Source organism: Nannobrachium achirus (genome assembly GCF_963921795.1).
Source record: "Nannobrachium achirus genome assembly, chromosome: 8".
Taxonomy (NCBI): Eukaryota; Metazoa; Chordata; class Actinopteri; order Myctophiformes; family Myctophidae; genus Nannobrachium; species Nannobrachium achirus.
Window position 1 is genome coordinate 30,904,991 of NC_137817.1, and position 13,895 is coordinate 30,918,885.

The window sequence follows — 13,895 nt, forward strand, 5'->3', positions numbered from 1 at the left end:
ATATCTGTGTGACTGGTTCAGATAGGGATCTCCATGTATGGGCATAACATATATTGTATGTATATGGATACATATTATTATTATTAAAGGATAAAATAAAATAAAAAGTCCATATATGGTCATTCCCAGAAAAAGAAAAAAATAACTTTTATGCCCATACATGGAGATTTCTGAGATCCACAGGCATCAAACCGAGGCCCTAACTCACCAAGGCCCTGCTTGGCATTACTTACGCACGTTTTATGCCCATATATGGAGATTCCTATATTGTCAATATTAAGGACATATATGGGAATGCCCATATTTGGTAATGTCCATATATGGACATGTTTTGACACAACATAACTATCATGAAGGGGTCTCCATATATGAGTAACTGGTCCCATATACATCACTGGCCAGATGGCCAAGAATTGGCCATCGCATGTCACCCTGAGGTCGCAAGTCACCCTGAGGTGTCTTACTAGTAATTTTATAGATTGACTGCCAAGTATTAAATTAATTGCCTGTCAGAATTTCGAAGAATAAAGTGCCTTCCAGACGATACGCGGTCACCTAGTAATTCATTTTCAATGGGAAGCGGGTGGCTATTTTGGCCGCGCGGAGAAGTTTTGGGGCGGCGAGGCAAGCGGGCGCGGCCCCGTGAAATCCCCGCGAGCGTGCTCGTTTGTGCATGCATATGCGGGCGGTGAGAGATATATTGTGTTCATGTTTGTGAAATACCGCGTGCGGTAACCGCTGACCCAAGCGGCGGCCATAGTGGTGACCGCGTATCGTGGCCTGCTTGTTCGCCGGCAGAGCGTGCCATGAGGTGCGCTCACCACTGGCATCACCAGGAATGCTGGTCCCTCATTGGCTGTTAATGATGACATTGCCAGAAATGCTGGTCCCTTATTGTGCTACGTGCTTAAACACACACAGCTACCTATACCTACCAACTTACTTACATACATACGCAGATGAATGCAGCACTTGCGCGCAATTAATTCGAAATTGTAATCATAATGCACGATATATTTGAAGCAAATCAAAGTCAAGTGCTATGGCTGTATCACACACACACACACACACACACACACACACACACACACACACACACACACACACACACACACACACACACACACACACACACCAAACCACCAGCAAATTAGATTGAAAGAAAATGTGTCTTTCCCCCTTCAGTTTAAACCTTTGTGAATGTTTAAAATGTGTCCATTTGAAAATAAAATTACATTAAAAAGTATTTTGTATTTCAAATACAGAAAATACTAGACCTGAAAGTATTTTGATACAAATTACATCCATTTTTTTCCATTCCAGCCAAATACAAATTACAAAATACAAAAAAGTATTTCAAATACATGTATTTCAAATACTGCCCATCTCTTCTCATCTTATTCTTATTCAGTAGTGGTTTCTTTGAAGCAATTTGAAGATGATGGCCTGCTTTACACAATCGCCTCTGAACAGTTTGTGTTGAGATATCTGTTTAATATACTTGAATTCTGTGAAACATTTATTTGGGCTGTAATCTGAGGTACAGTAAGTGATATTTGTTTGTTAAAATAAGGGTTTGAAAAAAAAATCAAAGTGAGGAGTGCCTTTTTAATTTCATTAAGCGTCCCGCGAAGTTTGGCCAATGTCAAGCTCTGCGAGGCGGACAGAAGGATATACAGTACATAAACACAAAGCCAGATGTAGAAGTGGTTAACCCTACTCAATAATAATAATAATAATAAGGTATATAGTCTGATAATAATCATTGCTATAGAGTATTTGTCCCCGACTCTCCAGCTCCTTATTACACAGAAAATGCATTTTCAGTTCAGGATACCAATTATATCCAATCAGGAGAGAGAACTCATATAGGATATAGGATAAACAAGTGGAATTGGAAGTGATGACAAAGAAATGAGTAGACACAATTGGAACTGGACCACTATAACATTGAAGCTGATAAATGCATACTCTCTAATGATTGGATGAAATTGGCAACCCACCAGAACATTTATTTTCCCTTTATTTCACAACTGGAGAGACGGAGACCCCTGTTACTGAACACTCAATAGAATATATTATAGACCTTTAACTTTAATAAAAATGCTTTTAGTAAGGCAATTTCTGGGGCTGGTAATTTTAACATAATTGCTCCTCTGCTGCAGATATAACTCTGGGTCTTCCTATCCTGTGGTGGTCCTCATGAGAGCCAATTTCATCATAGTGATTGATGGATTTTGCAACGGCACCTGACGTTACTTTCAAAGTTCTTGAAATGTTCTGGATTGACTGACCTTCATGTCTTAAAGTAATGATGGACTGTTGTTTCTCTTTGCTTAGGTAAGCTAAAGCTGTTCTTGACATAATATATGTAGGGGACAAAATAATGGTATTTTACACAATAGGGATATTTACTGTACTCTATATCAGTTCTTCCTTGTAAAAACATATCAGCTAATAAAAGGTACAAATGAATTGAAAAGTACTCCAGATGATAATTTTACCTTCTAAGATACTAAATACATAATTCCAGATATGAATCATTTTGATATTGTTACTATTATTCTACTGTGTGGATAATAATGAAATAAAGAATGAGTAGGTATGTAAAAATTTTGTTGACGAGCTGTGTGTATGTGTGTGTGTGTGTGTGTGTGTGTGTGTGTGTGTGTGTGTGTGTGTGTGTGTGTGTGTGTGTGTGTGCGTGTGCGTGTACGTGCGCATGCGTGTGCACGTGTGTCTGTGTGTGTGCATGCAAAGTAATAATTAATTAATTTAAGACAAACACAATTAATAAGATGAATGTCTATGAGTATTCAAATGTAGGATTTTCAGGATAAAAAATTAAAACCTTTAATCCTTTAATTAAGGAATTTAATTAAGGAAGGCCAGACATCAGAAGCTTCACTTGAAAACCAAAATAGAAACATAAAAAACTAGAAGCAGTGCTCTTCCGAGCACAGGTCTCCACCAGGCCGTGCGTCCTGGTGGTGCTACTGTATAATAGGCCAATGTAAAAAGGGTGGCATATGTTCTTCACCTTAGATCTTTCATGGCAATCGGACACTGCATGCATGATTTCAAGCATTGTGTTCCAAAAATGTGTTTTGCTAAAGTCTACCTGCTGGTGGCGCTATAACAGGACAATGTTAAAAAGGTAGCATTTGTTCCTTGACCTAGTGGGAATATGTGTGGCAAATGTCACGGTAATCGCAAGCTGTGTTGATGATTTGAGGCATTTTGTTCAAAAACGGAGCAATCCTGCAAACTTTGGAAGCTAATATTAGCCAATCAGGATGGAATGTGAAATATCAGACGGATCGGACTTGATCACATGACTATAGAGATACTGTGTACCGATTTGCATGATTTTTGGATAAAATCTCAAGGAGTAATATCCAAAAATGTGTTTTACATAAGTCGGCCCAAAGGTGGCGCTATAAAAGGCTGATGTGAAAAATGCAGGGCAAAGGTTTATCCTTAGCCTCTAGGGAGTGCGCTTACAAAGTTTGAAACTGATCGGTGGAGTTATAGGTAAAACCACAAATCGGGCTGTTATAGCGCCACCATGAGGCTTAGTGGGAATGTGTGTGCGCGATTTCATGATAATTGCACTTTGCGTTTGTGATTTGAGGCATTTTGTTCAAACCGGCTCAATCCCACAAACTTTGGAAGCCAATCTTAGCCAATCAGGATGGAATATGCAAAATCGCACAGATCCGTGTCGATCACATGACTGTCGAGATATTGCCTACCGATTTGTAGGATTTTTGGACAAAATCTGTAAGAGTAGTGCACAGAAATGTGTTTAGCAAACATCGGCCACTAGTTGGCGCTAGAAAAGGCCCATTTGAAAAATTTAGGGCAGAGGTTCTAGATTGGCATCCAGGGAATGTGTGTGCTCACTTTGGCAGCGACCGGGCCAACGGCGACTGAGATTTGGCGCTCACAAACTGCGAGGACGCACGGACGGACGCACGGACGGACGCACGGACGGACGCACGGACGGACGCACGGACGGACACACGGACGGAGGGGAAAACATACTCTCCCTCAGCCTTCGGCTGGTGGAGACAATAAATAACATTCAGTTCTAATCCATTCTACATAGCATCTCTAACATCTGCATACCACATAGGCTCAGTGTAGCCTGACAGTGTGTCGCTGGTTCGAGTTCCGATCCCGACTACCTTTACTGCGTGACACTCCCCATCTCTCTCCCCATTTCCTGTCAGTCTACTGTCCTATCAATAAAGGCATAAAAGCCCAAAAACATATATTAAAAAATAATAATAACAATAATAATGACCTGCTTCATGATCACTTACCATTATAGTATCTATCTGTGGAGTCTAGCTTGCAGTCGACAGATTCTCTACTATTATGGGAAAGGTTTGGAGCTGGCCAAGAGTCTGCCAGCCAGGGGTAATTACCCATGTTCGATCCCAACAAACCAGTCCTGGAAACAACAGGGGAAAGTATAGCAATGCCTCTTATTTTTGTGGTGGAAGAAGTACTTAGATCTTTTACTTAAGTAAAAGTAGCAATAGCACAATACTCTCTTACAAAGTAAAAGGCCTGTGATGAAACTTTTACTGGAGTAAAATTACAAACCTATTGACATCAAAATATACTTATGGTAAAAGTACTTGTTTCAAAATCTTTCGAAAATAGCAGATCTACATGCTCACAATGCATCACATCACAGTGTGTTGTGAGCTTGTAGCCTTTGAGGTGTTAATGTAGTACAATTATTAAGTAATGAAAAAAGGAAATAGCCTCAAATAATGTACAAACACAACAACAGTTACTTTCCACCACTGCTTCAAACATGCAGTAAACTGTGCAAATTACATCTGAATGAGAAAGAAAATGTGATTTATATGTACCCTCCATTGATGATGAGACCAGACCCTTCACCTTGAATATAGCCAACTGGAAGAGGACAACAAGAAAAATCAATTAGTTGACAATCTCGTTCAAGGTAGATCAATTACATAGATTTCAGACAGTAAGTGTGCTTTAGTTATTGAGCACAAGCTTTCCTCTGAGACTACTATAATGCAAAAACGTGTCACACTCAAGGGTACAAACACAGTCTTTCCCATGTGGTCTCAGAGAATGCAGGCTTTAATTCCCATTCTATCAAGGCCAAGTTGGTGATCTACATAGAGTAGAAAGCTCACAACAAGTGATGCAAAATAATGAACTCAGATATCACTTTGGACTACAGAGATGGAATTTCAAGTTTCAAGTTGCACTATTTAGAGCCTCTGCTATCCATAATAAGACTACATAATGTAGTCAGTAGTAGAAATCTAGGCTACACTATTATAACAAGCCAAGGAGGAAAATTAAGAATAGGCCTAATATTTTGATGGAAACTGACAATGTTTTGTGAAAATGAATAAGTCAGGAAAACATCATGTGGTTATGGATTATATGTCCTGATCCAGTGGTTCCCAAACATTTTAGCTCAGGACCCAAAAGTGAAATCTGAGGTCTCCTATGAGACCCAAACTAGTGAAAATAGCAGATCTACAAGGTGTCATGATGCTTGATGAAAGTCTTCGGTTACTTTTCCAGAGATTGTTTAGAAAATACATTTAATATATATATTTATTTATCTAATAATAATTATAAAGAAAGTAGGAAACAAACTCTAGTACCCTATGAAGACAGAAATTCAGTAAACATTTCATATTTTAATATTCATCTCCAAAATCATAAATTTAATGTAGATACACTGTACAGGAGTACTGCTGCTGTTTTGGGCTGTGGCGGGCGGCTCCCAGTAACACACCTGCATTGTACTGTATATGGTGTTGTGGTGTTGTACAGTATGGTGCTATGGTGTTTATAGTCCTGCAATGTGGTTTTGTATATGGTGCTACTGTATGGTGTTTAGTAATAACACACTAGGGCATTCACGAATTGTGATTTTTAGTATTCGAATTATTCAACCTCAAAGTATTCGAATAGTCGAATATTCAACAGGACTGGCCAAACTGTCAAATATTAAGTCAGCAAGAGGCGAACATTGTGAAAATAGCCGATATTTTCATAATATTTACCTTCGGAACCGAGTCACATTAAATGTAATACCTAAAATTCCAAGTGCTTGTCAGCGTGGGGGTCCCCAGTTCAAATATGTTTATTTTGGGGGTCACGGCCTAAAAAGGTTTGAGAACCCCTGGTACAGAGCATTAACAAATTCATCCACCAGGGGCATAAACAACTCATTCTTATGACTTCCTATCTAGCCAAGCTTTATAAACTAGACTATATATTTTTTCAAGAGAAAACAGTAAAAAAAAAAATAGCGGATATTCGACTTCGGTGAATAACATCGAATAGTGACTTTGATATTCGAATATTCTAATATTTGGTGAATGCCCTATAACACACCTGCTGGTGTATATGCAAAGGACGTGGTGTAGTGTCCAAGCTGCTTCCTCCTACGGTGACGACAGTAGAGCCAACCACTGATGCCCATCAGGACCAACCACGAAGCCACGCCCAGTCCTGCCATGAAGGCAGGCTGGCGGACAACACTTGCGATCTGCTCTGATAGGCTGAGTTTGCTGTCTTTCTTCACCGGAACAGAAGATTTGTCCAATGGCAGGGCTGACAGGATTACGAAGAGAAGATAATAGTTATTATTATAATAATAATTTCATGATGTAGCAATAGCATATAACATTCACTTACCATCAATATCATCATCATGCAACTTTAACTGACAGAAATTCAGTAGAAACAAGAAGTTATTAAACTACTTTGGGGCCGTGTCTAAGGATCCCTTAGATGAAGCAGGGACCACCACAACCTGTTAATAGATTCCATATAGTTTTATAGTTTGACAGCACAATCATCAGTGTATTTTGGATTCATGTCAATTTGAGTTTTCAGATATTTAACCACTTGAACCGTCATTATCTAATAAACTTGACCTTTCACTCTGTCTGCTCTTTTTCCCCTCTCCACCAAAGCTCTTTGCCGAAAAAATAGACGATCTAAAGGTTGTACCGGTATATCGGCTATTTTTGGCTTAAGTTCTCCAAATATGGACGCTAGGGTTCAAGTGGTTAATATAAAAAAAAAATGCTATCACTCAAAGATTTGGAGGACCCCCTGTAGTAACTCTGAGGACCCCTAGGGGTCCCAGACCCTGTTGAAGACCCCTGGTCTACACAAAGCGTTTATTCAGTTGGCAGCACCTGTCAGCCATGCAATTAATTCTATGTTAAAGATGTGTTGGTCCACAGCGGAGCACCACTCATTTGATCCTCATGTGTCTGACAACCCGGTAATTTACCAACAGGTAGACGTTGCCACAACCATGATAAGTCCATGTTTACCGTTATTTCAGCTAAGTTATTTGTGCTAATAACAGATGACGGGTCATTGGAGCACAGCACAGTAATGGTTGATCGGTTTGAAAGCTTCAGGTGTCAATATATGTGTGCGAGCGCTATGGACATGATATCCAAAGCGTTCCACTGCGCATTTGTGTGGATATGTACGTACGGCCCCTTAGCGAACATGTGCCACTTTTAACTACAGCAATTTTACAGCAATTTGCAATCATAATTCACAAATACATTTTGTGAGTGCCAAACTGCCAATATACATTTCAGACATCACCAGTTAATTCACATGAAGATTCCACAGTACAGTTGTCGACTCAAGTCTATTCAGATTGCATCTAGCCATATTTCTCTAACAGTGACTTACTGAGGCGGAGGTTGACAGGGATGCTGTGGGCACCCACACCCAGGCTGGTGAAAGCAGCCACCACAACACTGTAGTGGACATCAGGAAGCAGGCCTGTCAACAGGATGGACAGCACTGCCCCATCCACTGTCCTGTTGATGTGGCTCTGTGGGTCACTTCCTAGACACCAGACCTGAGAATGAGCAAACAGTGACATCCAGTGTTTGGTGTTGTATTCAAAGCAGGCACAATCAGAGGTGGAAAAAGTCCTCAAATGTTTTACTTTATAAGTAAAAGTATCAATATTGGAAAATATAGAAATACTCTGTTGCAAGTAAAAGTCCAGAATTCAAAATGTACTTGAGTAAAAGTACAAACGTATTGGTAATTAAAGTACCAAAGGTAAAAGTACTACTTATGAAGAATGTCTAAATTGTGTAAAGGTTTTTGAAAATAGCAGATGTAAGCTTGTGGATCAGCTATTTTAAATAGCCAAGTTTAAAATGGGTTCAAGTGGTAAATATATGTTTTGTAGTAATAATCAAAATGTACAAAGTAACTAGTAACTCAAGTTTCAAATAAATGTAGTGGAGTATTTGGATCTGAGATGTAGTGGAGTTAAAGTAAAAGTAAAATTGGAAATAAATTGGAAATACTGTACTCAAATAAAGTACAAATACCTCCACATTGTACTTAAGTAAATGTTACTTTCCACCACTGGGCACAGCATGTGGTTTTTCTTTTGTATTATTTACATGTAATTTTAGTTTATTTATTTATTTATTCTTAGTGTATGCATGTCAAATGTCAAAGTTTACTCTGTATTTTATTTTGCTGTGGATATATTTGGTATCCATCACTGTGCAGTGGGTCGATTAGATTGATTAGACTCAAATCATTAGAGTATATTTCTGTACACTGTGGAGAATGAAAGATGAAAGACAAAGAACAGGGAATGAAATATGAGAAAGGTCAAAACAACTACTTAGTCAGCCGCCCAACCAGGACACTCTCAAATTCGGGTTCCATGCAATCTGGTCACAGAATGTTTTGTTATCCCTGCCAGGCCAGAAAGGCCAGAGGTGGGGAATACGTTTTTGGTCCTGTAAGTCAGTCCGTCCGTCCGTCCGTCCGTCTGTCCGTCCGGCCTGGCAGGGATCAGTGCTGCAAGGAGCGCAATATTCTAGTTTGTACTGCTTTTAGACAGTGGACAGTTTTATTCCTGTTTCACAGGAGCAACGGCTGACAGATGATGGGCAGTGTGGTCTGTTCATACTCTGAAATAATTGAACAGTTGGCCAAACATATACAAATGAGCTTGCACACTTCCTCCAAATGCTAATAGAACATCACTACCAGGCTAAATAACTTTAGCTAAGACGTAGAGATTTAGCAGTGTAAATATATTCCCCCTCAAAAACAAGTGCCTGTCTTGACAGCAGGTATAATGGAATAGCTCATTATTGATTGTCGTCTTCCGAGTGTAACGAAGAAGTATTGACAGCATTGGACAAGCTGTCCTTGGAATGGATTCAAATTAGCTGTTTGCTTCTGCTGTTTGCCCTCCGAATCGTCCATTTTACTGTCAAAAATAAGCACTAGAGAGGTGACCCGATATCTGAATGGTTGGGCAGCGTACCAATGGGCTTTACAGCCTGACAGAGGTTTCCCTGATTCGGTTCTGGGCCAGCTTGGCCATTTGCAGCATGTCACTCCCCTGCTCTCTCTCCATGTTTCCTGTCTCTGCACACTGTACAGTATATCTATCAAATAGAGGCTTAGAAAAAGCCAAAAAAAAAAAAAAAAATGAAAGAAAGAAAGAAACGCTAGAGAAGAAGGAGTTGTAAATCGCTTGTAAATCAGTTATTCTTGTCAAGCAACACTGACGTATATAGGTAGTTGGTAAAAGGGTAAATAGTCTGCATTTATACAGTGCCTTTATCCAAAGTGCTATAAAATGTGCGTTACATTCACAGATACAGTAAACACACATTCACACACTGGAGGCAACCATGCAAGGCACCAGCCAACCTGCTCACCGGGAACAGTTGTGGGTTCACAGTTTTGCTCAAGAACACTTTGACATGAAGCCAGGAGACTGAACCTTAGGAACCTGCCAGTTCACCACACCCCTTTACCTCCTGAACCACTGCCGCAGCCGTGCAATGAAGTAAAACCTGATTTATACTTGCTCACACCGATGTCTTGCACTGAAAATAACAGATCTCCCAATGCTGTGAGCTTGTAAGTATATCAGGCATAAGAGCGTCCAGCCTACAGCCTTACCTTGTACTCTTTGACGACGCCACTCTGAATGTTGTGAGGAGGAGGCTCCCAGGATACACTGATGCTGGAGCTGTTGCTGAGCTGTACTACCGACACAGCCTGGGGAGATGAACTCAGGACTGGACAAAAATCATATATATATATTTTACAGGGGCCAGGATGAGAAACCTGGTGACCGATGATACTGGTGATCAGGTCATCAGATGAATATTCAGAACAGGAATGATAGTAATGATACATACAGTACTAGGCATGTAACGATTCACTCAACTCACGATACGATTTGAATCACGATACTAGGATCACAATTTTTTTAGATTTTTTTAACACAAATTTATTTCCAGACAAACTTTTTTTTTATTACCGGTATTTCTCGTACACTGATCCAATATTTCTTCTCTTATCCTGTTTTCAATACAGTAGCAAATGACTGAAAACTTTTTTTTTTAATCAATTCTCTTCTTGTGTATTTTCTTCTAATTTTTTACGCGCACTCTGCTGTTTGCATCACAATTCTAATTGATATTTAAATTGTCACCAGTTTGAATCAATTTAAATCGATTTACGATATATTGTTAGATTCGTTACATGCCTAATGCATACTGTATATAGAATTGTGCTACACACAGGAACTTTGACATGCGGTTCTTACCCTCCTCTGCTGTCCGCAGCAGGACCATAGGACTGTCAAGTCCCTGCAACTCGTTGAAGTAAGGCCGCATCTTAACCTCATACTCTGTGTTGCTGCGCAGGTCTATTAGGATGGTACTGAGCTCAGGAGTGGCCTTTACGTCCTGAACAAGCCAGGAGCTGCCAACCGTGCGATACATCAGACGATAGCCCTGAATATACTGAGACTGATGGACCACCTAATGGATGGTAAAACACAAGACGAAGTGCAGAAATTTGAGAACAAATCCCAATGTTTCCCTTTTATTGTTCTGTTAATTTCATATCTTGCTTAGAATAATTTTCTGAAGTTCATATTTGAAGAATGTAGCAAGCAATACTTCAAAAGTGTGATATGTTCACAAGCTGTTTGTTCAACTCACTGTCCAAGAAATCTTGGCACTGGATGGCGAGAGGACCATGGGCTTCTGCAGATAGACAGAAACTGCCCCTAGTTCTCTTTGTACCTGCCTGTGGTCCACACCTTGCTCTGTAGGACTCCCATCTGAAAAAATGAAACAAAACAAAGAACTGCAAACTAGGCCAAAAAAAGCTGCAAATAGGAGCTGTTTAGCATAGAGCTTTTGAATCAATTCCAACAACACTCAGCATAGGGAGGTGTCATACTGGCAAAGCAATTAGTTTTTACGCCTTATAAATGCATCGTGCTGCAGGTTTTTCAAACCATGTTGGCTTATGAGACATCCTGCCTTCAGCTTTGCATACAGTACCTGCCTCAACTTTAAAAGTACACTGCAAAAATGTCCATCTTCAACAATGGTGTCTCGCATATTAATTTTGTATTTATTTCAACCAAGTTAAAGTACAATATACCTGCCTATGTTGTTGACAGAATTTAAATTGCATCAGTACAATTCAGCTGGTTGCCTGGTTCTAATATTTCCTGCAAACTAGTAGTGACAGCTTCTCAAAATAACAAAACCGTAAAATCACAGCAGGTCAGTTACTTTGAACATGGGACTTAAGCACTCAACATTAGATAAAATGACTTTTATGAGGTGGATGACTTGAAAACTCACCCTGCGTTCTGACAGGCTCGGAGATTGGGCTGGGGTCACTAAGGCCATAGGAATTGACTGCACGGACAATGAACAGATACACTGTGTTGGGCAAGAGTCCAATAACGGTGTGTTTCTCCTGCTTGACATGGTCTGCTACGGTCTGCCAGGCGCTGCCCACTGATTGGCTGAAAAACAAGAGAACTAATTATTACAGTGGTCGTCACTTAAAGGTCAACTTCACCCTTTTTTCCAACGCATTTTAATATAATTGGTCCTCACTAATGCTCATGATAACATGATACCATTTTTGTCTACTCGGTCTGTGTCTCAGAGGAGGGCTGTGGACGGTTCAGAAACCTGCCTATCTGTGACATCATCGATGGGGAATCCAAAGAAATTGCAGGCTTTCTATTCCTGGAATGTGAAGTGAAATAAATCTATGTTGGAAAAAAGAAGAAAGAAAAATACTGCCTAATAACGATGTCACAGATAGGTGAGTTTCTGAACTGTCCACAGCTCTTCTCTGAGACACAGACCCAGTAGCATGTGGATTGTGGAATCTCCCGTAAATCCGACTGATGAGTAGACAGGCAGTTATTTCCTCTTAGCGTGGCTCCTCATGTGGAAGGGTAGCCCTATCCCATGCTATCTAAAATACATTTTAGCCTTTGCATAAGCCTGCAAGGTTGTCAAGGCTAGGCCAAGTGCTATACGGCAAGTGCTACAAGCTAAGGTGGATTCTGAAGCAGTGAGTCTTCAGATTACGGCAGAAGATTGAGAGTGAGACTGAAGTTCTAACTGCAATGGGGAGTCCGATTCACAGTATGGGAGCCAAAAGGAAGAAGAGTCTGGGACTTTTTGCAGAATATAGCAGATCTACAAGTTCACAATGAGTCTAGTGGGGTACCACAGTCCACAGGCCAGGGCTGAACACTTGGACACTAGGAGCTATGTTTTCGTCCATGCCTTACCCCTTATCCCTAAACTTCTTTGTCTTTTTTACTATTTAGAAAAACATTTTAAATTTTAAAATACTTCAAATAGCCGATCTACATCGACACGTTGTGAGCTTGTAGATCAGCTATTTGAATTAAAATGTTTTTCAAAATAGCAAAAAAAATCACACCTGTGTGAACTCAGCGGTGGTTTACCCACCTCATATCATGATACAGGTGATGGTATTCCTGCTGGGCATTTCTGCCTGACGCACCTCCAACAGTGCCTTTTGAACAGGTGTGCTGTGACACCTCACTGAACACCTATGCGGGCCTGATCGGGTCATCAGCTGGGGACCACCAGTCACTGACGTTTCGCTCCTTTAACCCCAGTACGTCTCCTGGTGGCGGAGCGATGGCAGGGATCACTCCCTGCCACCCCCTGCTGATGCCCTAGGTGTTGTTCGGCCCCCAACTCTTATGCTTCCTCCTTAGCCACAGCCACCAGAAGCTGCCTTTCTCCGCCTCCTCAGCCAGCTCTTTCATGGCTTTCCGATGCCCTGCTCCTGTGCATCCCATGTCGCGGAGTAGGCGAGCAGTTGAGGAACCTACGAAGCCCCTACACCCCACTTCCACAGGGCACGTAACGGCTTTCCAGCCAGCCTCCCTGCACTCCGCCGCCAGATCTGCATACTTGGCTCGCTTCCGCTCGTTAGCCGCCTCCAAACCACCCTCCCATGGGACAGTGAGTTCGACCAGAAGGACTGTCTTGCAAGCCTCTGACCACATGACTAGGTCTGGCCGGAGCGATGTTTCCACAATCTCCCTGGGGAACTGAAGCTGTTTCCCCAGGTCGACCCTCATGGACCACTCATTGCCCGGTGAGAGGAGTCTTGCTGTAACTCCCTGGCGGGAGGGTTTGACTCTCTCTCCAGCCCTCGCAAACTGGATGGGATGTCTGCCTGGAGCGGAAGGTCTGCTGTTTGCCTCCTGTCTGCATGACTCTGCCACCTCTGCCAGCTTTTTCAGCACCAGGTCGTGTCGCCATGTGTAGCGGCCTTGGGATAGCGCTGTCCTGCAGCCTGTCAGGATGTGCTGGAGGCTCGCATTGATGGTGTTGCAAAGGGGGCAGGTCTCTTCGGCACTAAACCATTGGTGGAGGTTTCGGGGACAAGGCAAGGTGTCATACGTTGCTCTGATCAGGAAGCTGAGCCTAGCTTGGGGGATCTTCCACAGGTCAGACCATGACATGGACCTGTTTGTGAGA

At 41.4% G+C, this 13,895-nt stretch overlaps 1 protein-coding gene across 1 annotated transcript in view; it reads right to left on the reverse strand.

Annotated features, from left to right (window-relative positions):
* LOC308290051 (roundabout homolog 2) overlaps positions 1-13,895 on the reverse strand; it is a gene marked incomplete at both ends in the record, with an annotated part of 60,513 nt that overhangs the window by 14,880 nt on the left and 31,738 nt on the right. The window contains 8 exons of the mRNA XM_080731827.1: positions 4,329-4,459; positions 4,890-4,935; positions 6,409-6,627; positions 7,738-7,909; positions 10,003-10,121; positions 10,655-10,871; positions 11,055-11,176; positions 11,712-11,878. Coding sequence (XP_080587953.1) covers positions 4,329-4,459; positions 4,890-4,935; positions 6,409-6,627; positions 7,738-7,909; positions 10,003-10,121; positions 10,655-10,871; positions 11,055-11,176; positions 11,712-11,878 — 1,193 coding nt within the window. The remainder of the gene's footprint in view (positions 1-4,328; positions 4,460-4,889; positions 4,936-6,408; positions 6,628-7,737; positions 7,910-10,002; positions 10,122-10,654; positions 10,872-11,054; positions 11,177-11,711; positions 11,879-13,895) is intronic.